We start from the raw sequence: 25,424 nt of genomic DNA, 5'->3' as shown, positions 1-25,424 counted from the left end.
CGCTGCGCCGACCCGGCCAGAGCAGCCGGTGAGGGCGGTGCCTCTGTACGTGGGGCTCCACCCCCTCCCGACGAAGCCTGTGGGAAGCGTCACGTGCTCGTTCACGCCCATTCCGGCCTCGCCGCTGTTTTGCGTACGCGGGAAATGACGCAATATCGAGGCATACAGCGATAGTGGCTGTGCGCCGGGGCGCTCTCCGGAACGAGGCTGGGCGCCTCTCTGCTTCTTCCTCCCGCCCGATGGCAGCTTGTAAAGCAGGGAAAGCCCCGAGGGCCGCGCGGCGCGGAGCAGGGTGAGAGCGCGCGGCTCCCGCACTGCCCCCCCCCCGCCAACTCCAAACGGTCGCCGCCAGGGGTGGGGAGGACACAGCCTGTCGGGACGGGGGGAACGTCGGGCCGCGGGCGGGTCCCGCATTTGCAGGAGCAGCCGGCACTGCACCGCCCCCCCGCGTGCTTCATACAGGCCACCGAGTGCATCGAGCCTCTCTGGCCCCGGGCTCCCTTCGAGAGCTCAACGATCTGTGGCTGCCGTGCACAGAGCTGCGCGGCACGGTCAGTATAGCTAGCACAGGTGGGCCGTGGGGAAGTAGGCAGGGTAGCCAACCTGAGCTACAAGGCTGCCTCCACCTTGGCATGATCTTGGGCAAATACTCTGTAAGGCAAGAGTTCCTGCGTTAAAGTATTTGCGCTAGAGAGCGTCTACGCTGGCGTGTGCCTTTGCGCAAGAGCATCGGTGCCAGTGCAGACGCTCTCTTGCGCAAGAAAGCTCCGATGGCCATTTTAACCATTGGGCTTTCTTGCGCAAGAATTCATGTTGCCTGTCTACACTGGCCTCTGGCGCAAGAACAGTTGCGCAAGAGGGCTTATTCCTGAGCGGGAGCATCATCGTTCTTGCACAAGAAGCCCTGATTTCACACATTAGAACATCAGTGTTCTTGCGCAAGAACTCCCCGCCAGTGTAGACAGGCAACCTGTTTTTGCGCAAAAGCAGGCACTTTGGCACAAGATCGCGCCAATGTAGACACAGCCCTCAGGTGCAGAGCTGACTTTAAAGTGTTTCTTATAATCCCCTGATGGTGGGGGGCTATACTCAGGTACCAGTCTTGTTTCACACCCTTGCTGCAAGTTAGAACAGACCTCCAGGTGCTGTCCCTAGTGCCAGTTGTCTGTGGGACACTTCTGTTGCTGGGGATGCTTCAGCCGTGGCTTCTATGCTAGGGAGGCCAAGGGAAGGTTGGTTAGAAACCTCTGCTGTAGTTCTGTGGCACCTAATATTCATAGTGAAGTGCCTCTGATGAAGTGAGTCTTTGCCCACCAAAGCTATGCTCTAATAAATCTGTTGGTCTACAAGGTGCCACGGGACTCCTCATCGCTTTCATAGTAAAGGGCAATCATCAAGCAGCTAAATTCACTGGATTTTGAGAGCTCTGTGTTGTGAGAGAAACTCCGGTGAGGATTGACTTCTTGATACATGCAGCATTGTTAAGGACTCTGTGGAGTTTGCAAGCTTGTGTCTTTCACTAACAACAAAAATGTTACCTAGTCTGACTAGGATGTAAGCAACTAGTCAACTACCTGAGCCATAAGTAGTTTTTCCTCTCCCTTGCTGCCTCTGCATCAGAGGCAGCAAAGGCAGGGAGTAGGAGTCAGTGCTGGGGGGCACTAGCTTAAAAGCCATTTCCCTCCAACACTGGCTCTGTGAGCAGGGGACACACAGGCTCAGTGGGGAAACAGCTCAAGCAGGGACTCAAGTGGTCCCACTTGCACCAGGTCCCAACTGTTGTGCTTCTACTTTTGAAATGTAGCAGGAGTCCCGTGGGGCTCTTGCTACATTTCAGGGGCAGAAGTGCTACAGTTCCTTGTTGCGTATCTGCCTTTTAAATATAGTAAGAGCTACAGGTGGCTCTTACTACATTTAAAAGCAGAGGCACAGCTGGGATAGCAAGTGCTCCACCTCTCTCTTATTGACTAATCGAGTAGTTGATGGAAATTCCATCAACTACTCGGTAGCTTATTAATTGAAATTTAATATCCCTAATTCTGATTAGTGGGTATTTGTAGCTATGCCTGTAAGAACAAAAGAATGGCCATAGTGAGATACATCAATATGCCATTTAGTCCAGTGTTCTGGCTTCCAACATTGGTTGTTGCTAGATGCTTTAGCTCAGTGGTTCCCAACTTCTGGGCCGCAAACTGCTGGATGCTGTGCTGTGAGCCACTGGCCCTCTGAGCTGCTGCAAAGCAGCTGGCTTCAGCTGTGGCAGCCCTGGCACCTCTCTCCTACACCCACATAAGATGGCAGCCCAGCAAGGGATCTGAGCTCTGCACACACACACACACACACACACACCCCCACCTCTACCCGTCTAGACTACATCCCTCTTTCGAAAGAGGGATGTAAATTAGACATATCAAAATTGCAAATGAAGCTGGGATTTGAATTTCACATGCTTCATTTGCATAATTGCATCACGGCTTTTTTCGAAAGAACCGCGTCTAGACCGCAGTTTCACTTTTGAAATAGCGTTTTTTGACAGAACGCCATAATGTGATTATGCAAATGAAGTGTAGGAAATTCAAATCCTGGCTTCATTTGCCATTTCAATGTCTAATTTACCTCCCTCTTCCAAAAGAGGGATGTAGTTTAGATGTACCCTGAGAGTGCATGGTGCGCTTGGGGAAGAAGGGGGCACGAAGAAGGAGGGAGCATGTGCACCGCTGACGGCCGCTCCCCCTACCTGTGTGGTAGTAATGGCCACAATCCCTAAAGGGGGCAGCCCTGCTCTGGGGGGTGATAGGGGTGTTGGGTGGAGGTGTGGTGGGCTCACAGAGCAAGAGGGTCTTGGCATTGGCTTTAGGGGGTCAGAATTTAATGGGTCAAAGGGCATAGGGGTGGGGGTCAAAGAGTGTTGGGCACTGGGGGGTCAAGGGGCTGGATTGGGGCTAGAGGTTAACAGGGGAGGGCTGGCGCTGAGGGAGGGCAGGGGTTAGAGGTCGGAGGGCAAGAGAAGGTGGATTGTAGTGGATCAATGGTTGTGGAGCCAGGTGCGGCACAGCTTATGCTTATGTCTCTGGGCGGCAGATCTGAGGGTGTCTGAGCAGGGTTGCGGGGCCTCAGAGCTTGTGGAACAGGCATTTGCAGGGTCAGTGGGGTTGGATTAGGGTTTGGCACAACAAGCAGTCATGGAATTTGTGGAGCAAGGAACATCGGGGGTAATGGAGAAGGATCAGGGAGCACTGGGAGTAGTGGGGCAGAATCGGGAGAAATGGGAGGTTGTCAGTTTAAGTCAGGGGTCACTGGGACACAGCAGAGGTGGTTGACAAAAGGAAGTTGGCAGCCGGGAGTGTTGGGAAGTGGGAGATGGTGGGCACTGGGGTGACAGGCTTGTCAAGACAGTCTTGTGAGGTAATGCGGTTAGTGGGACATAGGAGCTATCAGATGATGGGTTTGGCGAGTTTTATAATACAGAGACAGAGAATCAGGGTTGGCTGGCTGGGGTCAAGGTTCTGGGATTGGAGGTAGAGGGATGTGAAGTGGCAAGATGGGGTGAGTTGGTTGGCAAACAGGTAAAATTCTATTTGAATATTTTAACTATGTGATTCTCTAGTAGTTACAGTTATTGGCTATGGTGGTTGTTTCCTCATGTAACATTTGAAAAAAATTGTCTTTACCTGTATTGTTTTAGGAAATTGTTAGAATTAAAAGTCTGCAAGATATTTTATTTTGCTGAAAATATTGGAGTTGGTTCTCTAAATCTGTTGTGCCTTCTAAAACTTGAAGACTAGCATTGGCAACAATGAGAACTTTCACAGTACTGAATGACAAAAGATATGAACAATTTCCTCTCCTTTTTTTAATAGCAAGGAATGTGAGAGAAATGAATCTGGAAGAAATGAATCTGGCGCATCATCCGAAGACTATGTCATTGGGCAAGTGGTCAACAGTTTGTTTCAAAATAAGTCCACAACATGCAAAACACAACCCCTGGCACATCTTTTTAGTGCTTCTGAGCCTGAAACTCAGCCAGTGTTTGTTGCTGTGTCAAGAGTAAGTAACTTTTTATACACACACACAATCTTGTTACTTCATTGTAAATGAATGACGCTTCTCACAAGAAATGGTTTTAGTTTTTCCTTAAGTTATGCAGATTCTATTGAAAACTTCTTAGAACACTGGAATCGTATTCTGTCTTCAAGTGGCTGACCAGTGCTCCTCTGACAAGGACTGTGAATATAAGTAAAATCAATATATCAGACAACTCATTTGTCTTGACAGTGAAAGGAAGTAGTGGCAGCTTTCCGTGTACAGGTTGAACCTCTCTAGTCTGGGACTCTCTGATCTGGCAACATAAGTAGTCCAGCGTGATTTTAGTTAGCTGGATGTTCACTTACTGATGTGGCCTAGTTTCCTGAGGTCCCATACAGTTTGTTTACAGCCACCAGTCCTTGCTTTCAGTGGTCTGTGCTGTTCTTTAACTTTCATTTACCCCTAAATGTCTACTAAGAGCCCAGTAAGTAGTGGAAGTGTTGGTAATGCTGCTAGACAAAATTGACCTCCCATGGTTTGGCAAATTCCCTTGTTCAGCACCAATCAGGTCCCAAGGGTGCTTGATTAGACAGGTTCAACTTATATATCTTCAGTTCCCACAAAGGAAGCAAGATAATTAATAATGTCTTATTCATCTTGACTTCCAATATACAAACAAATAAAACACTACACATTAATGGAAAGCAGAAACAAATACTTACAAATAGTGATGAAACACTCCTTATGTATCCTTTATCAGTTTATTAAAGACCAACATGTATCCTTAGCTTCACTGTGGGGATTTAATCATTTGTGATTATTAGATTAATTAAAGACAATATGTTGGTCTTTCATACTTAAAACTAGCTAAGGGGCTTGTATGTTATAGAATATGCTATGATGTGTCTTTATTTCTGACACGTGGACTTTTTTCTTTAGAACAATCACTTGAGGGATAGTATGTAGATACATGGCACATTAATATTCTTCCATGTTTGCCAATATTTTTAATTATGATTATATGCTTATTGAGGGAAATTGATTACAGTGGAGTCCGGATTATCCGTCATTCGGTAATCTGACTTTATCTGACCCTGCAGCTCCCGGGGACAAAGCGGCTCTGCGGCATCAGCAACTCCAGGTCACGGGGCGGGAGAATGGCCTCCGCTCGCTTCCCTTTTGCTCTCCTGGAGCCGCTGATGCCACTTCTGCCGGCGCCGCTTTGTCCCCGGGAACTGCGGGGTCAATTAAAGCGCGGGCTGGGAGAACGGCCCCGCTTGTTGCCCTGTCGCTCTCTTGGAGCAGCCGATGCTGCTCCTGCCGGGGACGAAGCGACGCCAGCAGGAGCAGTCTCAGCTGCTCTAAGAGAGCCTCGGGGCAGCTGATACTGCTCCTGCCGGGGACAAAGCGCTGCCAGCAGGAGTGGCATCAGCTGCTCCAGGGCACAGGGTGGGAGAATGGCCCCACTTGCTGCCCCGTTGCTCTCTTAGAGCCGCTGATGCAGCTCCTGCCGGCGCCGCTTCGTCCCCAGGAGCTGCAGGCATCAGCGGCTCCAGGAGAGCAATGGGGCAGCGAGCAGTGCCTGGTGCCAGGGAGCTGCAGGGAAGGAAGGGGCCAGGGCCAGGGCCAGGCAGAGATGGGGCTAGGCTACAGTAGAGTACCTATCATCCGACATATTCTGTAATCCGACCACGTCGGTCCCGTTTAGGACGGAAAATTGGGACTCTACTGTATATTAAACATATTTTAGTAAACAGAAATTATGTAATAAGCATTAAGTGTCATGTAATACATCAGCAATTGTTGTTTCATTGCAGACTTGCTAAACAAAATAGTTTTGTGACAGACGTGGGCCAACATAGCACTTTTCTTCTTGTTTTCAAGGAGCAAGAGATACAGTCTCTAGAGCAGCAGTGCGCAACCCATGGCCTGTCTTTCTGGGGGGTCGCAGTGCTGTGATCTGGCTCGTTGCCTGTGGCAGGGGAGCAGCCCGGCAATTAAAGGGGCTGTGACTGCATTTCGGCGGCCCGGCAGGTGTGTGGGGTTTGTCTTTCCCCCCCAATCAAAATTTTCTGGATGCTTTTTTTGGGAGGATCTGGTATTTTTGGTGACACCATCTGGCAACTCTACCGGCCGTTGGTGGTCCCCGCTGCACGGGAGTCACAAATGACAAAAGGTTGCGTCCCACTGCTCTAGAGGATATTTTTGTTCTATATTCTCTTTGCTTCAAGACCACAGACATTTTTATTTACATATAAGGACCATTTATTGTATACATGTCCTCCAAGATCTCAAATAAAATAGAATGAAGATTGTTGTGTGCATGAGTATTTTATTGTTGGGTGTATTTGGACATCTATCGTATATTCTTTTGGTGTTGAAAATGGATATTTTTCTCGTATGATTTGATGGTAGAAAACATTAGAATGGCTTTTCAGTGTGTCTCATAAAATGTGGTTACTTTATAATGGTTTTTCTGTTTTGTAACAAGTTGTGTATTTAAAGAAATAAACTTCTATACACCATACAATTTTTTAAGGAGAATAAGAAACGAAAGCATACCGATGTGGAAACGGCAGCAGAAGATCAGAATTCGTCTACTAAACAAAAAGCTCCTATAAAACAGAAGAAAGCCAAAAATAACAAACTGTCGGTAGCAGAGAAAAGGTTGGCAAACAGGTAAGTAAAACTTTTTTTTTAAAGATATTGTGCAACCTAGCATCAAATCACTGTAACAGCAAGATTTTGATTTGTCAAAAAATAAAATGCTTATTTATTCTGTTTTGCTATTTCTAATCTTGACTTTAAGGAAACTCATGGTAACTTCATATACACTGTCACAATAGGGAATAAAATCCCTAATTTGTCAGGGATTAAAGACACAGACTGTCTGGAACATTAATCTCCTGCCCTGAGGCATGCACTAAGGTGGGGTAGTCAATAGGCAAACTCTAGACCAAATTTTAACTGCCAAATGCTGTTAAATGGATTCTGAAATCTTTATTATTATTATTGTTGTTGTTGTTTAACTCTGGAGTCTGGACATTGCTTATACCTTGACCAAGAAATTTGGATTTTAACAAAATAACTGACTGTTCATGAACTAAGTTGTACTCTTGCAGAGATGTGTTCCCTATAGTCTGCTTTATACAAGAAAGAAAACCTAAATCCCAAAGTGGAGATGTGCTGGTAGATGAGCCATCTACCTATGACTTCTTAGTGAGCCTGTACCCAAGAGGCAGGTTTGCTATCAAAGCCACGTTGTTACATTGCTACCCCTTAAAATTGTATGTGGGTATGTCTACACTACAGCGCTAGTTCGAACTAACTTAGTTCGAATTAGTTAATTCGAACTAAGCTAGTTCGAACTAACGCATCTAGAACTAAAAACTAGTTCGAACTAGCGTTTTGCTAGTTCGAACTAGTAAGTCCACATTGAGTGGACTCTGAACAGGGCTTAATGATGGCCGGAAGCAGTGCCGGCAGGGCATAAAAGGAGGACTTAGAGCATGGAGATACTGTCTCAGGCTAGCCGAGGGCTGTGCTTAAAGGGTCCCGACCCCCACCCCGGACACACAGTTCTAAGGGGTGCCCCGCTTGCAAAGAAGTTCTGGCTTGGAGTGCCCTGAGTGCCCACACTGGGCACATCACACCACTCGGCCATCAGCCCGGCTGCACTTGCCGCAGGCTGCCATCTGGGGAGAGGGAGTAATTGGGGGGCTGCAGGAGAGCTTCCACCCCCAGAAGCCCGCAGAGCCAGCCCAGTCCTCCCCATCGGGGGCTCGTACCCCATTCCTCCCTCACCTCCTTCCACTTGCCCTTCCCTAGCCCCCCTTCTTATTGATGTACAAAATAAAGATAACGTTTCTTCCAACATTGACTCTGTCTTTATTGAAAAAAACTGGGGGAGACTGGGAAAAGGAGGTGGGAGAGGGGAAGAGAAAGGCTGGGAGAGGGGAGGGCAACTAACATGATCAGGGGTTGGGAACAGGTCCCAGATGAAGAGAGGCTACAGAGACTGGGACTGTTCAGCTTAGAAAAGAGGAGACGGAGGGGGGACAGGATAGAGGTCTCTAAAAGCAGGGGTTGGGTGGAGAGGGTGCATTCAGAAAAGTTCTTCATGAGTTCCCATAAAGAAGGACTAGAGGACACCAAAGGAAAGGAATGGGTAGCAGGCTTGAAACTAGTAAGAGAAAGTTGTTCTTGACAAGGCAAATAGTTAACCTGTGGAACTCCTTGCTGCAGGAGGTTGTGAAGGCTAGAACTAGAACAGAGTTGAAAGGGAAGTGAGATCAAGTGATGGAGGTTGGGTCCATGGAGTCCTATTAGCCAGAGGGTAGGAGTGGTGTCCCTGCCCAAAGTTTGTGGAAGGCTGGAGAGGGATGGCACGAGACAAATGGCTTGGTCATTGTCTTCGGTCCATCCCCTCCAGGGTCCCTAGGGTTGGCCACTGTCGGCAGACAGGCTACTGGGCTAGATGGACCTTTGGTCTGACCCAGGACGGCCATTGTAAGCTCAGGGCTCAGGGTCGGGGGTCTCAGTGGACCCCCTTGATTTTCATGCACACCTGGTCCTGGGTGGCCAGGCTGGCAGCTCTCCTGCCCTAGCCGGCCACTTTCCTGTGCCTAGTGCGGAGATCGTGGACGAGGTCCACGATGTCCGCACTAGCCCAGGAAGGTGCCCGCCTCTTGCGGTCCAGGGCAAGCTCCCGGGAGCCGCCAGCCTGGTCCCGGCAAGAGGGGGTGGGCTGGGGGGCATCGGGTGGGTGGCTCTGTGCCGTGCCAGGTGCAGGGTCTGATAGCTGGGTGCTGGCAGGCTTGCACCTGGCACGGGCACCGTAGCCAGCCCGTGCCCCTTTAAGGGGTCCGGGGCCGGGAGGGGGGCATAGAGTTTCCCTGGTGTTGGCCAGAGTGGCCACCAGGGAAACCTGGGGAGGGCTAGCCTCCCACTAGTTCGAACTAAAGGGCTACACAGCCCTTAGTTCGAACTAGCTAGTTCGAACTAGGCGTTAGTCCTCGTAAAATGAGGTTTACCTAGTTCGAACTAAGCGCTCCGCTAGTTCGATTCAAATTCGAACTAGCGGAGCGCTAGTGTAGCGCATAGGAAAGTTAGTTCGAACTAACGTCCGTTAGTTCGAACTAACTTTCTAGTGTAGACATACCCTGTGTGAGTACTGTCATTCCAGTGATTGGGGGAAAAAATCATTGTTTGTATTAGCCTCTTGACAATGAAATGTGCTCAGTTCCAGCATTTGGAAATACCACCATGTATGCCAGTGGTCCCCAACCATTTGAAGTTACCGGGCGCCAGGGGGCGGGGACACTCGTGTACCCAGGGGCAGGGCCGCGCATACACCACACCCCCATGAGCCACATGCCTGGGGCCAGCAACCCTATGCGCCGCGTGGCCACGGGTGGGGCTGCCCATTTGCAATAAGCCTGGGGCCAGAGTCTTGCAGAGCCGTGCGCCCAGGGCCAGCACCCTCCTCCCCCCCCATAGCCGCGTGCCCAAAGCCGGCAGCCCCCCCCCCCCCCCCCAGCTGTGTGCCCAGGGGCAAGGATGCCAATTTGCTGCGCTCCCGGGGCCGGCGCCCCCCCATAGCCGCGCACCCGGGGGTCAGGGCGGCCAATTTGCCGTGTGCCCGGGGCCGGTGCTCCCTATGTGCCGTGCATCCGGGGCGCGGGTGGCCAATTCGCCGCGTTCCCAGGGCTGGCGCTCCCCATGCGCCCAGGGCCGGCTCCGGAACCACGCATGCGCAATGCGCCCAGGGCGGGGCCAGCCCCGAGCACTTGGCGGGCGCACACAAATGCCCCCGCGGGTGCCATGGTGCCCACGGGCACCGTGTTTGGGACCACTGATGTGTGCTATCTAATATTTCTGTTGCATCTTTAACTGACAGCCTATATATACAAATGTGCAATCTTAGATTTGCTGTTTCTGCTTATGTAATTTGTAATGTATGAGAAGTTGCTTTTAAACTGAATAGATGTCAGTTATTTGTCACATATACCAAAAAGGTTGTCTTGGATAGGATGAAATCTAGTAGTAATTCGATATAGGACTTCCCCCAAGAGATTGTGTACTGTAAATGCCTTGAATGTTAGACAACTAGGAAAAATAATTTTCCTTGGAAATTTGAATCTTTAACACATTGATTTACTTTTGCTAACTACTCAGTCACACTCATCAAATAACAATAATGATCAGCCAATACACTGGTAAATAATCACTTTCCGTATTATGGTGGTTTTTTGTCTTAATGTATAATGACACGTCTATCCTTCCATTTAAAAAATGCAATTTGTCTTGTTATTGCATATGTGCAGTTTCATTCTTAAATGTAATTTAAGAATAATTACAATTAGGAACTTCCCTTTTGTGTCTGAAACCCAAAGCTCTTCATAACAATCATCTAGTTGTATTTTTCACTTGTGCCAAAGAGAGTGTGCATTGGAACAGGCAGATGAAGAAGAGAAAGAAAAAGAGATCAAAGTCAAACAGAAGCTACAAAGCAGAACATCTCAAGCTGTCATCAAAAGCCTTGCTAGTTCAGCTAATGAAATTGGTGTAAAACAGTGCAATAGGAAAAGTCAAATTAGTCAAGCTGAAGAGTTGTTGAAGAATCAAAGAACTGTGTTTGTTGGGAATTTACCTATCAGCTCTACTGTTCAGGTGAGTGAATAGGTTTTTGTGGGCTAAAGGGAGCCACAGTAGGTCTTGGTTTAAAAATACATTCTCAACTTGAAAAAGACAATTTTCTGAAACAGATACTTAAAGATGCTAGAGAGAAAATATTTTTATGTATTTTGTGTATTTGGCACTACTTCCTATATAGTTACCCTGCTTCCCTGTATAGTTAATGAATTTCTCCCTTGCTGAAAAAACACTTATAAATGTTGATGAGGCTCAGAAAGACCTACAGTTTTGTAAGGAAACATTAAAGTCAGAGCATGTAATTTTACAAGATGCTTTATCAGGATCTAGACATTTAAGACAACTAGGTATTTTTAGGAAAAATTCAAATTGAAAATGCCTTTTTAATAAATGAAGGGTCTTGGAGATACTGTTATACTTGTTACTAAGGGATGAATTCTGTCCTTAGGTGCATACAGTGGGCTTCCTTTAAAGACCTTGTTATTGGTAAGCCTGCATCTAAGGATAAAATTTGATCCAAAATTGTTCAAGTCTGGTAAGGGACTAGTCCCAAACTAACTCTGGCAAGATGGAAAATTGAATAGTAAGAGACGTTTACATCTATTAAATAGAGTCTAACCTAAGGATGGTAAAGAGCGGTTATTCAGCTAATCATGAAGTCGATACAGTTTGTATTGATTACACAATTAGTTGATAAGAACTGCTCTGCAGAGCCACAGTAACTCCCAGAACTGGCTTGAGCCAGAATAGAGCAGTCCCGGCTCATGCCAGCTCTGGATCGCTGCAGCTCTTAATTATAAATGTAGTAAGAGCCAAATGCTCTTATTACATTTAAAATGCAGAGCTGCAGCACGGATGGCTCCCGGAACTGAGCAGTACCAGCTCACACTGGCTCCAGGACTGCTGCGCCTCTGTGTTGTAAATGAAGTAAGAGCCCGCCAGCTCTTAATACATTTAAAATGCAGAGGCACAAGGTTCCCAGACTGATGTGTGCTTGGACTCCCTGTTTGTGGCGGCCGGGGCTGGCTTCCAGAGCAGCCTCCCCTATCCACCCAGACTCACTGCAGACAGAAGCTGCTCAGATGGCACCACAGAGCTGGTGCTGGGGGAACTGACTGATACAGAGGCAGCAAGTGATGGGGGAGTGCATGTAGTCCAAGCCCAGGGTTATTGGCTAATTGTGTAGTCTACTTCATGTTGACATCCCTAGTGGGTACTTCTCTTACTGAAAAGACTTTTAAAAAAATCTTCATTTTCCTACATACGGTTGTGTTGTATACTCACTTGTCTAGTTTTTATTAAATACTAGCAGAAATACCCAGCGTCGCCTGGGGAAAATATAGTAAAAGGTGTGACGAATGAACTACGTCAATTACATTAACATAGCATATTTTATTGGAAATAGTTTTCTCTTATATATTACTTTAAGAAATTAACATAGGTAGTGATGTGCTTACAAAACATATTTACATTTAACTCATTTCTTGTTAACAAAAGATGTAGTGAATGAACTATGTAAATTACTTTAACACATATTTTATTGGAAATAATTTTTCTTTTATCATATTACTTTAAGAAATTAACATAGCTAGTGCTATGCTTACAAAATGCATTCCCTAGTGGACAACAGATGAACTACTTAGTTCGTAGCCAGAGGGAAAGGATCTCGTAGTTGCAGTTTGTGACACACTTAACAGAAGAGTCCAGCAAATGCCTATGATCAGGCGCTACTAAAAGCTATTTATCAGTGGGCCCAGTTGGGGCTCTGGGGGAACAGGAGTAACCCATTTTGAGATCTAACCAATCAGTTATTTAAGTTAATAAATCAGTAGAATCCGTTCAAAATTTCTAGCTCTTACCGTTTCGGAAATCTTTCGGGACAAACAAACTTTTGAAAATATTTATAAGATACACTCTTCTACTGTTACTTCTAATGCTTTGTGTGTTCCAAATTGATACATATTCTGCTTTTTTATTACCAGTAGCAGAGAAATAAGAGCAACCTATTTAATCCTAGTTTCTCCATCATATGTAGAGGTTTTGAATTTGAATTTAACTATGTTTAATGTGCAAATTTCAAATAAATACCAAGAGCATGGGGGAAAGCAGGTCAGAGGGGCTAAATCCAGACCAGCTTATTTTTCTTTCATTAGCTGGAGTCTGCAGAGAATTTGGAACCCAAGGAATAATTTTGATTGTTTCAGAAAATAAATAAGGATCATGCTTTTACATTGTTACAGATGTTCCTTGTATTTAATCTGCCAGAGTGCTGAATTCAGTTTTTTGCACTCTGTATCAGGGATGTAAATGACTAGTTGACTATCCAGTAAGCAAATAATCATCAGATGGTCGACTAGCATGTTGACTAGTCACTTCCTCCCACCCCCACTTGCTGCTTCTATCAGAAAGAGGCAGCAAAGAGGAGAGGGTGCTTCAAAATAGCAGCGCTGCGTGGAGCACGGGATCAGCTGGGAAATCCTCTGCTGACCCCAGGCTCCATGCGGCACTGCCTCTTTGAAACACCATGGGAACACAGGGCCAGTGGGTGCACTGCTTGAGACCCCTGATAGTCCTGTGCTCCCCGCAGCACTTCTGTCTTTGAAGTGTAGCAACAGCCCTAGGGCTGTTGCTACACTTCAAAGGTGGAGGTGCCCTTATCGACTAATCAAATAGTCGATGCAAATTGCATCGACTATTCGATTAGCCAATTTTACATCACTACCCAGCATTGTTCTTTTAGCATAGCAAAAGCTCTATAAGCTATTTTGACCTTTTTTTCCTATCTATTGTATAGTAATAGTCAGGGCTCGCCGAACCGCGGTGAGCCCCGCTTGCGAGCCGCGCTGTCCGGCGATCTGCACATGCACAGATCGCCCGAACCCGGCTCTTCCAGGTTGTAATCTACTCGCCGCAGGCAAGAAGATTGTATTATTTGTCGAGCCCTGGTAATAGTAATTCAAAAAAACTATAGGGTTGGAAAGGATGTTGTAATGTTCACCTAATTCCTCCTCCCTTATGTGAGTGAAATAGAAATGCTTTCTTCAGCAGTAATTCATGTTATTGGGTTGAAAAAATGGACTGAAAATACATTTGTAATTTTTATTTAGATGCTGAAGTCACTTTTTAAAGAATATGGAGAGATAGAATCCATTCGATTCCGTTCTTTGGTATGTTCTTTTATGTTGTGATGAAATCAGTTGTGCACTGTTAAAGGATAGCATTCGTAATTCTTATTCATTCACTAGCCATATTTCTTGCTGTAGAAATACAGCCGGTCTCTGACTTACAACCACCTCCATTTACGACCAAAGCGGTCATATATGTGGTCCCCAAGTTGCGAATGCGATCCGCGCTTACAAACAGCGTGGTCACCATGTAATTCAATGGGATTCGAGTTACGGCCAGGTTTTTGGTCCGTAACTCGTTCGTAACTCAGGGACTGGCTGTACTTAAAGTAAGGCTTTTTGGAGCAGTGCTAGGTTTATATGGTATGTCTTGCTAACAACACTCATTATTTTTCCTATAATATCACTTTACTACATCATAACTGTGTTCTCTTTGGGAGAAAAATGTCTCAAATGTTGTTGCTTTGTTTTGTTAAAGATAATCTTTGGCTGAAATACCTTAACAAAGATTTAGAGGATATTTTACAGAGCTAGAAATTTCATTGTAAATCAGTGCTGTGTATAGATTAAAATCACAGTGCTAGAATGCAAAAAACATAAACTAAACTAACTGAATCTTATTCTTTATAATTTTAAGGTCTTCCATAGAATTCCCCCTAATTGTTGTTTGAATAATTTTGCCCGAGTGAGTGGCTATATTACTTTGTGTGGAAAAACCTGTTAAACTTCCTCCCTCCTCTTTAGTTTTCAAGCACAAATATTTGAAATATATTGATAAATACAGTAAAGCCTTTCAGCTAATGCTTTGTTTTGTATTTTGTTTTGAAGGTTCCAGCAGAGGATACTTTATCCAAAAAGTTAGCAGCCATAAAGTAAGTTCTTCTCTGAATTTCAGATTTTATTACTACAAGAAGCACAGTTTTTTAGCTTTAATAGTCTCTCTCTCTCACACACACAGACATGATTTTTTCTTTCCTAATGTTTATTTGTATTGTTTTATCTTTTAAAATGTCAGCTCTGTGTGTATATCAAATGACAAGGTGGTGAGAGATCTTTTATTGCAAATTCTGTTGATTAGAGAGACACATTTTCAAGCCTCTTCTTTGGGTTGGGAAAGGAAATCCCAGTGTCATAACAAAATGCATGGTGGAGCAGATGTTTTAGCATAAGTCCATTAGCATACATTGTAAGGCACCATTCAAGGTAGAGTAGTCGGTTAAACTTCTGCAGTCATAGGCCAAAAGGAGAGAGATTGTGTTGCAGATTGTTGTAATAAGCCACTAAAGCAGTATAAAATTGGCATTTTATGATTTCCATGGTACAAACTTCTTAAATTCCTACAGGTTAACTTTACTGATGTAGATAATAAAGATGTTAAGTAACGATTAATTTACTAGTCAAGTAGTCAATGGAATTTCCAGTGACTAGTCGAAAGGTACTTTTGCATTCTCCCCTTGAAATGTACAAGACCCCCCACTGGGCTCTTGTGCATTTCAGAATTGGAACTCCATGTGCAGCCCGGGAGCTCTTCTGCATTTCAAAGCGGAAGCACCCACGTGGATTCCCAAGTCAGCAGGACTTCTTGCTGGCCCCAGGCTGCATGCAGCATGCCAGCTTTGAAATGTACAAGAGACCCCAGCGGGAGCGCTTGTGCATTTCAAAGTTGAAGCACCTGAATGGAGCCTGGGGTCAGCATCCCCCGCTGATCCCAGGCTCCATGCGGGTGCTTCTGCTTTGAAATACCATGTGGAGCCAGGGTCAGCTGGGCTCTATGCACTTTGAAATGTTGTGCTGGAGCCTGGGATCAGCTGGGAAGTCCCCAGCTGATCCCAGGTTTTGTGGAAATGACACGGGGAGTCCAGGATCAGCTGGGGACTCCCCAGCTGATCCCGGGCTCTGCTTGGCATTTCAAAGCAGCAGTACTACTCAGAGCCTGGGATCAGCTGGGGAGTCCCCAGCTGACTGCAGGTTCTGCGGAATTGCCGCAGGGAGCCCGGGGTCAGCTAGGGAGTCCCCAGCTGACCCCGGGCTCCATGTGATGCTGCCATTTTGAAACACTGCAGCAACGTTTCCAAGGGACTGTGCCACACAGCTGATCCCAGACTCTGTGCGGTACTGCCCCTTAGAAATGCCATAACGGCGTTTCAAAGGGGCAGCGCTGCATGGAGCCCAGGGTCAGCTCTGTGTAGCACTGTCGCTTTGAAATGCTGAGGCGGTATTTCAATGGGACAGCACCACAGAGTCCGGGATCAGCTGCGTGTCATTGCCCCTTTGAAGTACCCCATCTTCCCCATCCCCCCCCTTTGCTGCCTTTTTCTCATAGAGACAGCATGGGGGGAAGGGGAATCAACTAGTCATCTCGACTATCCAATATGCATTTGCTTATCGGATAGTCGATTAGTCCTTAACATCCTTAGTAGATAATTTGCCACTACATAAGTATTTCTCTTTACTAAAGACCACATTCTGCAAGGTACTTAGAATTGTCAACTCTTGGGGATTTCAGTGGAGGTTGAGGATGCCCAGCAAATTGCAGGAACTGCTTTGAAAGATGACTGTTAAAGAGGAGTAAAAGTCCTTTTGACTGTTGTGGTAGATCTTGCTATTTGGGGGCACAATCTCCAGGTTCGCTGTATATTTTAGAGATCGGAAGTCATTACCTATAATTCCATCAAGGTTTGTGTGATATATGCACAGCACTAGGGTGGCAGTGGGTGGGGGAGGGGAAAAAAATACCCACGAAAATTGCATACAAAGTGGGTAAACTTTCTATCTTTCTCTGCAGGCATAAGCTGCATCCTAATATGAAATATATGAATGCGTATGTGGTTTTTAAGGAAGAAGGCGCTGCCATGAAAGCTCTTAAGAGGTATGTTTCATTTGTGTTCCTCATTAATGGCATATTTTATGAGAATGGATTTACAGGATGTTAGACTACAAGCACGAATTGTCTAGTTTATTGCGTTTCAAAATAAAATAATTTTTGTCTAACTATTTTAAACTATTTTTTGTTAGAAATGCTTTATGTTTGAAACTAGTGATAGGTTGTAAATCAAACATTTATAAATCAAACATTTTAGTCAGTCATTGGTCAATTCTGATAATGTTTTAATAGCATGCCTTTTTCTCTTGTGCTACAATAGAAATGGAACTCAAATTGCCAGTGGATTTCACATCAGAGTTGACCTTGCTTCAAAAGCCACTTCTGTAAGTAATAATCACAATTTCAGAGAAATGTTTTAATATTTACCTATAACCTCGCAATTTATTGTGTTTTTTGTTTTGCTTTTGTTTAGCATGACAATAAGAGGTCTGTATTTGTGGGAAATCTCTCATATGGTAAGTTTTTAAATGGATGTTCACATTCATTCAATATTCTATAATTTTATTTCTTCAGTATATGTAAAATAAATTTAAGCTTATATTGATAGTAGTATTTCTTTACTTGTTAATAAAGTACTCAGCTCCTCTAAGGAGCATTGCTTGAGAGTCAGCTAAAATGTAGCACCAATAGGGACATTATTTGAAGAAGTTACTTACCTTTCACAGAAATTAGAGTTCTTTGAGATTTTTATCCTGCTGGGTACTCCACTAGCTGCTCACCTTCTACTGTGTTTTGGAGTTTCATGTCTATGGACTTTGCAGTAGACAAAGAAGCAAGGGTGGTTTGTTGTTGCAGCCCTTTAAATCCTCGGCACAGGAAATGAGGATGGCTTAAGGTATTTTGGCAGAATGAACGGCGCACCTGAAGTGGAGTATCCATCAAAACAGACGACACCTTGAATTCCTGTTACTGTAAATGCTAAATAACCTCTCCTTTAATGCTTCTAAAATGTCATTTTCAGTTCTGGTTGTTGAGTGAATTTTTAGAGAAGTACAATCAAGTTAGTTAGGTCCAACTTTTAGATCTATTTTAAAAGCTAGATTACAAAAATCCTGTTAAGTTTACCTTTTATAGTTAAAGGAAAACAATTCCCACTAGTGTGGGTGCAGTTATACCAGTATGAAGAGGTTTAGAGCAATATAGTTTATTCACCAACAGGAGGAAGAATAACCTGTACTAGTAGAACTACACGCACACATCAATTCAAAAATCTCACACTTTACTGACATAATTATACCAGGAGCATCTTCAGTCAAGTATATTATGCTTCTAAGGAGTTAACATATCAGTAAATGTCCTAGTTTATGTATTAATATGTAGATAATTTCCTGTCAGATCAAATTATTTGCATAGCTAAAGTGTCTAAAATATCTGCATATACATTTTAAACTATAGCAGAATGTTTGGTAATACTCCTTACAGCTGTGTCTGTTTTATTGATATAACCATACAATGACTCCTCTTACTTGCAGAAATTGAAGATGATACTGTGCGAGAATACTTTTCTGACTGTGGAAATGTAGTAGCAGTGCGAATTGTGAGAGACAAAAACACTGGCATTGGCAAAGGGTTTGGTTATATTCTGTTTGAGGTACGGAAAGATAAACATTTTGGGGACCAGGAATTCTCCAAATACTAAATGGAGGTTTGCCTGAATCTTGTTATGTATTTGACTTAAACATAGTAATTATCGTATATGCTGCATCCTACATACAGATAGGAAGACATGTTACTTCTCTGGGTTATTCAGTGTAAACTAAGATGCAACACAAACTGCTAAGTACCGTATTAGGGATGTCCAAGTGTAGTCAAATACACGATTAACCAATAAGCTTAGGTTTATCAGTAATTCTTGTTGACTAAATGCACTCTCGCCGCCCCCTGCTACTTCTGTATCAGAGAGGCAGCAGGCCAAAGGGTGAGTGGGTCAGGCTGGAGTTGATATGCACAGGAAGCTGGCTTTCCAAGTAAGCTTCCTGTGCATGCCAGCTCTGTGGACCTTGCCCCCCCCCCTTTTTTTTCTGGAAAATGCTATTAAAATTTTTAATTTAGATACAGATATAGGTATAAGAAATTGCATTATATTTCCCAACTACTTTGGAACTCGCTTAATTAAATCATAGAGACTTCCTTATAGATATGCTGACAGCAAGCTATAGAAACCCTGTATAAGTATAAACCTGATTCTGTGAACTGCACAAAGAATATTGTTACTTACTGGTTTGAGTTTAGGACTGGGCCTTTGATTTCCCTTGCATGGGGTTGTGGCATGCTTTTAGATTTTTAAGTGGAACTCTCTGGGGGGTCCAATGGAAAGTACTAAGTGGCATACAGGCCATGGGCTATAAGTCTACAAGTCAGGCTTTCAACGTTAGTATTTGTCAGAGAGTAACGGTGTATTGTGCACAAGTCTGTTTGTATTCCTGAACATAATATATATGCTGTATTATCCAGACTGATGTCTATTTTTTTATTTTATATAGGCAGAATGTATACAAAAGATTTCAGAAATTATAGATAGAGGTTGAATCTTTCTAGTCCAGGATTCTCTGGTCTGGCAACATCCATAGTCTAACATCGTTGGGACCCTGTGTGTTCTCCGGTATTGGAGCACTCACAGGGAAAACCAGCATAGCAGAACCATGGATGTTGCTGGATCAGAGAGCTGAGCCAACAGCTGGGATTGGAGTAGGGGCAGGGAGAAGCAGAGGCCTGTATTGACCCTCTGGCTGGTATACTCCCTGATTCAGGACCAGCCTGGCCCCAAGGGTGCTGGACCAGGGAAGTCCTACGTGTAGTGTCTGTCCAGTTGTTAACCTTCAAAATTAATGTTTTTGATTTCATAGAATACAGATGCTGTACATCTTGCTTTGAAACTAAACAACTCTGAACTGAAGGGAAGAAGGCTTAGAGTGAATCGCTGTGTTGAGAAGGAGAAAAAACAGAAAAGCTCAGACAATGTAAAACTTTCTGGTTCAAAGCACAGATTTGATACTTCATTAAAAAATACAAAAAAATGTTCCAGCAATTCATTTGCTGGTGAAAAAGCAACCCCATTGAAAAAGAAAACAAAGAGACCAAAAAGCGTGACTAGAACAAAAGGTGAAAAACACAAATAATCTTGCTATATTGCTAACTTTGGATTTTGTAAAAAATGTTTTTAATAAATTCCAGTGTTAAGATGATCTGTCAGAATTATTTCTTATATATAAAACTGGCCAAACAGTGATGCCAAGTCTTCTCTCTCCTTTTTATGTATGTTTTTCCTCTGTTTTAGCGTGCAGCAGCCTGATGGCAATATAACTTACTGAGAGAACATTTGTGTCCATACCCCTTGACTGGAATAGGTTCCAGACACGCTTTACGCTTTGGCAGCTTTTTTTTTATATGATCTTCTTCCCTGGAGATGTCAGTGTGCAATTTCTCCTATAGTGGTTATCTTAATACAAACAAGATTTATTAAAAGCAGGAAAAAAGAAATGTTTTGCATATCTTCCAGATTTTCATTTCTTATAAGAGTCTCACGCACGCAGTTGTATGTGGGATAATGAGAGATCTTACATAGCTATGCTGACCTTATGGCCCCCAAAATCTGGGTTTGTCCCAAATTTTAATGTGCTGTCCCGGGTGCCCCGTGCAGCTCTAAAATGTCCCAAAAAAAGTCCTGGGGCTCCTAAAGCAGCAAGAAGCAGCTGCACAGCTAATTCTCCTCCTGCTCTCCATTCCCTCCCTGGGGGAGGACTCAGATGCTTCCCAGGACTTCCCTGCGGCTGGGGATCCAGCCAATAGAAGAAGCGGGAGGCTTTGCCTGTAGGAGCGTGGGGAACCCAAGCAAGTGGCTGGGCACCCGGGGTGGGAGGAAGCAGGCAGGGGAAAAGAGACTGCCCACCTCCCAGCTAGGCAGGGGATGGGAAGAGGGCAACCCCCCCCAGTCTGGCTGGGTGAGGTTGCATGAAGACTGCCTGCTCCTCCCCCTCCCCCCGCAGCCTGGCTGGGCAGGGGATAGGAAGAGCGGTGGCCAGGACAGAAGGTGGCCAGAGAGTGGCTACCCCCCAAGTCCACTCCTGCACCCTCCCTGTTGGCCAGACACCCTACTTCCAGTCTGCTCCTTGATTCACTATTCTTCTTGCACCCTCCCTCCTGGCAACACACGGCACCCTTCCTTGCTCTTGCTACCTCCCCCAGCCAGACACCCTACTCCCAGCCTGCTTCTGCACCCTACTTGCCACCCATACCTCACAACCTTTCCCTCTCCTGCCCCCCATCTTCCTCCCAGATCTGCACCCCATCCCTATCCCATTCTCTGGCAGCCCTGTGTCACATACTGAACCCCTCATTTTTGTTCCCACCCCAGAACCTATGGGGGCTCCATAAAATCTACCAGAAAAGTAAATCTGACCTATGAAAAGACCTGAACCTCAGTCTTCCCTGTCCCTTCCCCTCACCCCTTGGAGCTGGAATGAAGAATGAGGTGTCTCAGTTGGGGGCCACCTTGGTGAGGGTTGGGGATTTGGGGAGTTCTTTTGCTTTTCACTTGTGTGGTCCCCAGTTGATTTTTCTGTGGATCAATAGCTGCTGACCCAAAGAAATGTTCCCCACCCTTGTTATAAAGAAAACATTAAAACATTTTGTGTTGGACATAAATTAATGTTTTATTTTATTTAAAATGAAGTTTGATAAACCAACATGAGAGAGTTAAAATGCTTAATCTGTTTAATAATTTATATTAAACCATTCTTCCCAGCTGCAGCACTGGAAAAATGGCTCAGATGTAATGATGTAATTAACAGTGAGTTTCCATTAGCAACTGGTGGTCCATGGAAAGGTTTACATTGGCCTGTGTACTCCCTGGCTCAACAAGGTTGAGAATCACTGAAATAGAGGTAACCCTGGCCTCTGTCCCCGAGAGCCCTTTCCAGGCTCTCTGTTGCTCCAGAAGAGCCCAGAGGGAGATCGGGCCTGTTACCATGATGATGAAATCACTGTGTCACTCCAGTGTGGATGATGGACAGACTCCTTGTGAGTTTTCCTCATCCAAGCAATTGATGATTTAAACGTGTTAAGATGCCATGTGAAAACACTTGGTGCATCCACAGGGAGGCAAGATGTACCATCTCTCTCCAGAGAAAGTTTTGTCATGGTGAACAAACCCTTTGTGAGATGTTTTGACTTTCAGCTTCAAGGGATTTGCTCTTCGGTCTTTGGGCTGCACGTTGCCTAGACTTTAATGTAGTTAGCTGTGACAACACATTTCTGAATTATTCTGACACAAAGTGAATCCTGTGCTAAAGACCCCACGTCCAGTGAGAGAGAGTGCTGCTATCAGAAGAAGTAAATTCAAAGTTTCTCCAAATTTCTTCAAAGATCACCTCTATCAGGTAGTGGGGCTTTGAAGGACTGGTCCCTTATATTTTTTGAAAGATGACTAAATATTACCTGGATCTTGGGTAATATCAACAGATTGCTTTGGGCCCAATCCTAGTTTAAAATTAAATTGGATCAGGTGCTTTGTAAGCAGGTTGGGAAGTGGTCTCATTTGGCAATTATTGGGTATTATTTACATAATAGTCCTGTATTTTGTTCCAGCTACACCAGACTAACACGGCTACATTTGTATCACTATTTTACATAATATAGGCATTGCCAACATGGTATTGATATATACATTTCTCAGTATTACATATAAAATAGCCCAGCCCCATCGATCTCCATGGGCAATGTACCTTGCAAGCAGTGGTGGTGAGGGTTAGTGACATGGTCTTCTCCACCCTGTAATTGTCATGATTAGTTCAGTATTGTTATTCTGGCTTGTGGAAACAGAGGACACTTGATAATTTTGCAGTAACTTCAAAAAATGCAGTTGCAATAAATTCCCATTAGTTAAAAGGTTAATATTCGGTCACACTGGGGCTGCCGCCGGCTCCCAGCCCACTCCGGACCAGGCCCTGTTCACAGCAAGCTGGACTCCCCATGGAGAAAGGCTGCTCTGGACACTGGTACAGTTCCTGCCTGTGAGGGCCCCCAAGTTCCCCAGAGACAGGCTGATCTGGACGAGAGCAACCGCTGTCTGCAGCAGGCCTGGAGCAGCCCCTTTCCTGAAGCAGATGGGGAGCTGCTCCAGCCCCCTCTGATTACCAGTTAATCAAAACCAGTAAGCATCATCCTTTAAGAGGATTATAGAAGTTGTCCCACGAATTTGTGGGATAGTTCTGGATGATTCCCAGGCTCTGAGTAAAATGGGGCTGCATCTACACTGCAGAAGGGGGCAACTGCCACAGGTGTCAGCAATGCAGCTGAATTGAAATGCTGAGATAAAGATTGCAAAAATTCTCTTGAATTTTGTTGAAAAAAGGTAGCTATTGTATGGGTGATAGCCTGATAGGGGCACTAGGGGCCCTCCTGGAGGCAGGGGGAGAACTGGCACTGCACCTCTATCCTAGGAAGGCCATGTGACAAAAAGTAATTCCATCACCTATCAAGCGTTTGGGGATCTTCAAGGGCTTTCATTTTTGCTTACTAACCTGTGATGTGGCTATTGCAGTGGGGCATGCAGTAACTACATACTAGTGGGGGGGGGGGGTGACCTAAACAAGGGAGCACCCTGCAAATAAATTTTAAGTAAGCATATTGAGCTCCCTCTAATCCAAGCTTAGAATCGTTTACTGGGCTAAAATGCAAAGCTAGCGATGAGCTGAGACTGCAGCTCAATATGCTACTTGTGCTCATCGTGTCAGTATCCAGTCTTGTCTCCTCACCTGCACTGGGAGGACTTGACTCCCTGAGGCATGGGCTGTGTTTGTGCAGTGCCTGGCAGAATGAGCTCCTGTCTCTGGCCTGACTTTCCCAGAATTACAGCTAACCCTTCTCATAGAAGCTGAGGCACAGGGTGGGCTGCTCAGCCCTGCTGGAGCGGGACAGATTTGCAGGTGCTTGGCAGAATAGCATCTAAGCCCCTGGCAGAGAGGGAGGGGCATTTTGTTGGGGCATAGGAAAATCCCAGCTAGGGATGTTAAGTTTAGATTAATTGGCTAATCAAATAGTCAATGCAATTTGCATCGACTATTCAATTAGTTGATAAGGGTGCCTCCACTTTTCAAGTGTAACAACAGCCCCACTCCCCTGCTGGTCCCATGCTCCCAGCAGCATTTCAAAGCGACAGTGTTGCATGGAGCCCGGGATCAGCTGGGAACTCTGAATCTGCAGCTGACCCCAGCCTCCATGCAGCGCTGCCACTTTGAAGCACCCCCTGCTCTTTCCCCCCTCCACTATGTTCACATCCTTAATCCCACTAGTCTAATTGTTTCTCTACGCTGAAGTTGTAGCTAAAGCATATGCAGGGTCATGCACAGGGAATGCAAGGGTGCCATTTATGGGGGGCTTGAGCAGCAGTAGCCCTGCTGAGTCTGAACCCCTGGATTTCATATTTAAGGTCTGCTTAAAGCCCCTGTCCTAACTCCAAAGGCAGGTTTTAAATGCAACAGATATAAGCTGCTTGCAGCTTTGCCTTTGGGACAGGGAGTTTGTTATAAAAAAGAGGGAGACAGGGCAGGAGTGGCCTGAGGCAGGCTGCAGCAGCTGGCGCTCCAGGCAGAAGGTGTGATCAGTGCCCCCGCCTGCATGCCATCAATGGCTGTGACGTCATCACGGGCACCCGGGTTGGTGGTGCCCTAGGCGACCGCCTAGTCTGCCTAGCCTCACGGGCTGCCCCTGAGACAGGGTGATTAAGAATAACAAAAGGCTGGGCATTCAAGCAATTGAAGGCTCAATAATAATAAAAATATTGCTTGGTACTCCGCTTAAAAGATAGGAGAAAAAAAGTAGGAATAAGTGTTGTGCTGCAGGGATCTACATTTGGACCACTGCTGTTAAACTTCTCATAAATGTTCTTGAAAAAGGGGCACACCGTGATTAATCCAAAGTTGACTGCAAAGAGTTACAAAGGGATCTCAGAAAACTGGGTGATGGGCCAACACAAAGGCAGATGGAATTTGTGTTAATGAGTGCAAACTAATACATATGGGAAAATAAAATCCTAACTATACATACAAAAATGATGGTGTCTAAAGTAGCTGTTATCACTCAAGAAAGAGATCTTGGAATCCTGGTGGATAGTTCCCTGAAAATATTTGTTCAATGTGCAGTAGCAATCTACAAACTAAAAAGCTAACAGGATATTGGGAATCATTAAGAAAGGAACATATTGCTTCTCTATAAAACACTGTATTCACACATCTTGAATACTGTATACAGATCTGGTCACCCAGACTAAAAAAAGATACATTGTATTTGGAAAAGGTACAGACAGGGCAACAAAAATGATTAGGGGGTAAATATGGAGAGCTTAACAAGACAGACTTTTCAGCTTGGAAAAGAAATGACTAAAGGGTGAGGGAATATAACCAGAGCTGGCCCAAGCCATGGGATAACAGGGCGATAACCCGGGGCTCCTGATTGTAAGGAGCGCCACATGGTGCTGCCAGGCCGGGTGGGGCCGCACGCCTGGGGACAGGGCCCCGGGCACAAGAATTGCTTGGGCCGGTTCTGAATATAATAGAGTCTAGAAAATCATAAATGGTGTGGAAAAATAGAATAAGGAAATACAGTAATTCCTCATCTAATGTGCCCGCTTAACATGTTTTCACAATAGCACGATTTTTGGGGGGGGAACGTTTTTTGAATTACATGACCATTCCCGGAATAACACGATTTCCCCAGCCAGCCCATTGCCGGTGGCT

The 25,424-nt window shown here is 45.1% G+C and overlaps 1 protein-coding gene across 1 annotated transcript; it reads left to right on the top strand.

Annotated features, from left to right (window-relative positions):
- Positions 1-117: 117 nt before the first annotated feature.
- On the top strand, positions 118-19,918 carry RBM34 (RNA binding motif protein 34). Its single transcript, XM_006122052.4, has 11 exons — positions 118-292; positions 3,861-4,047; positions 6,566-6,705; positions 10,467-10,698; positions 13,788-13,847; positions 14,634-14,677; positions 16,591-16,674; positions 16,949-17,012; positions 17,102-17,144; positions 18,162-18,280; positions 19,536-19,918. Exons 1-11 carry the CDS (start codon positions 240-242, stop codon positions 19,806-19,808), a joined length of 1,299 nt encoding a protein of 432 aa, XP_006122114.3. The 5' UTR covers positions 118-239; the 3' UTR covers positions 19,809-19,918.
- Positions 19,919-25,424: the final 5,506 nt, after the last annotated feature.

The sequence above is a fragment of the Pelodiscus sinensis genome, chromosome 3 (assembly GCF_049634645.1).
Source record: "Pelodiscus sinensis isolate JC-2024 chromosome 3, ASM4963464v1, whole genome shotgun sequence".
NCBI lineage: Eukaryota > Metazoa > Chordata > Testudines > Trionychidae > Pelodiscus > Pelodiscus sinensis.
The sequence above is the reverse complement of the archived record's forward strand: the minus strand, read 5'-3'. Positions and strand labels throughout refer to the sequence as shown.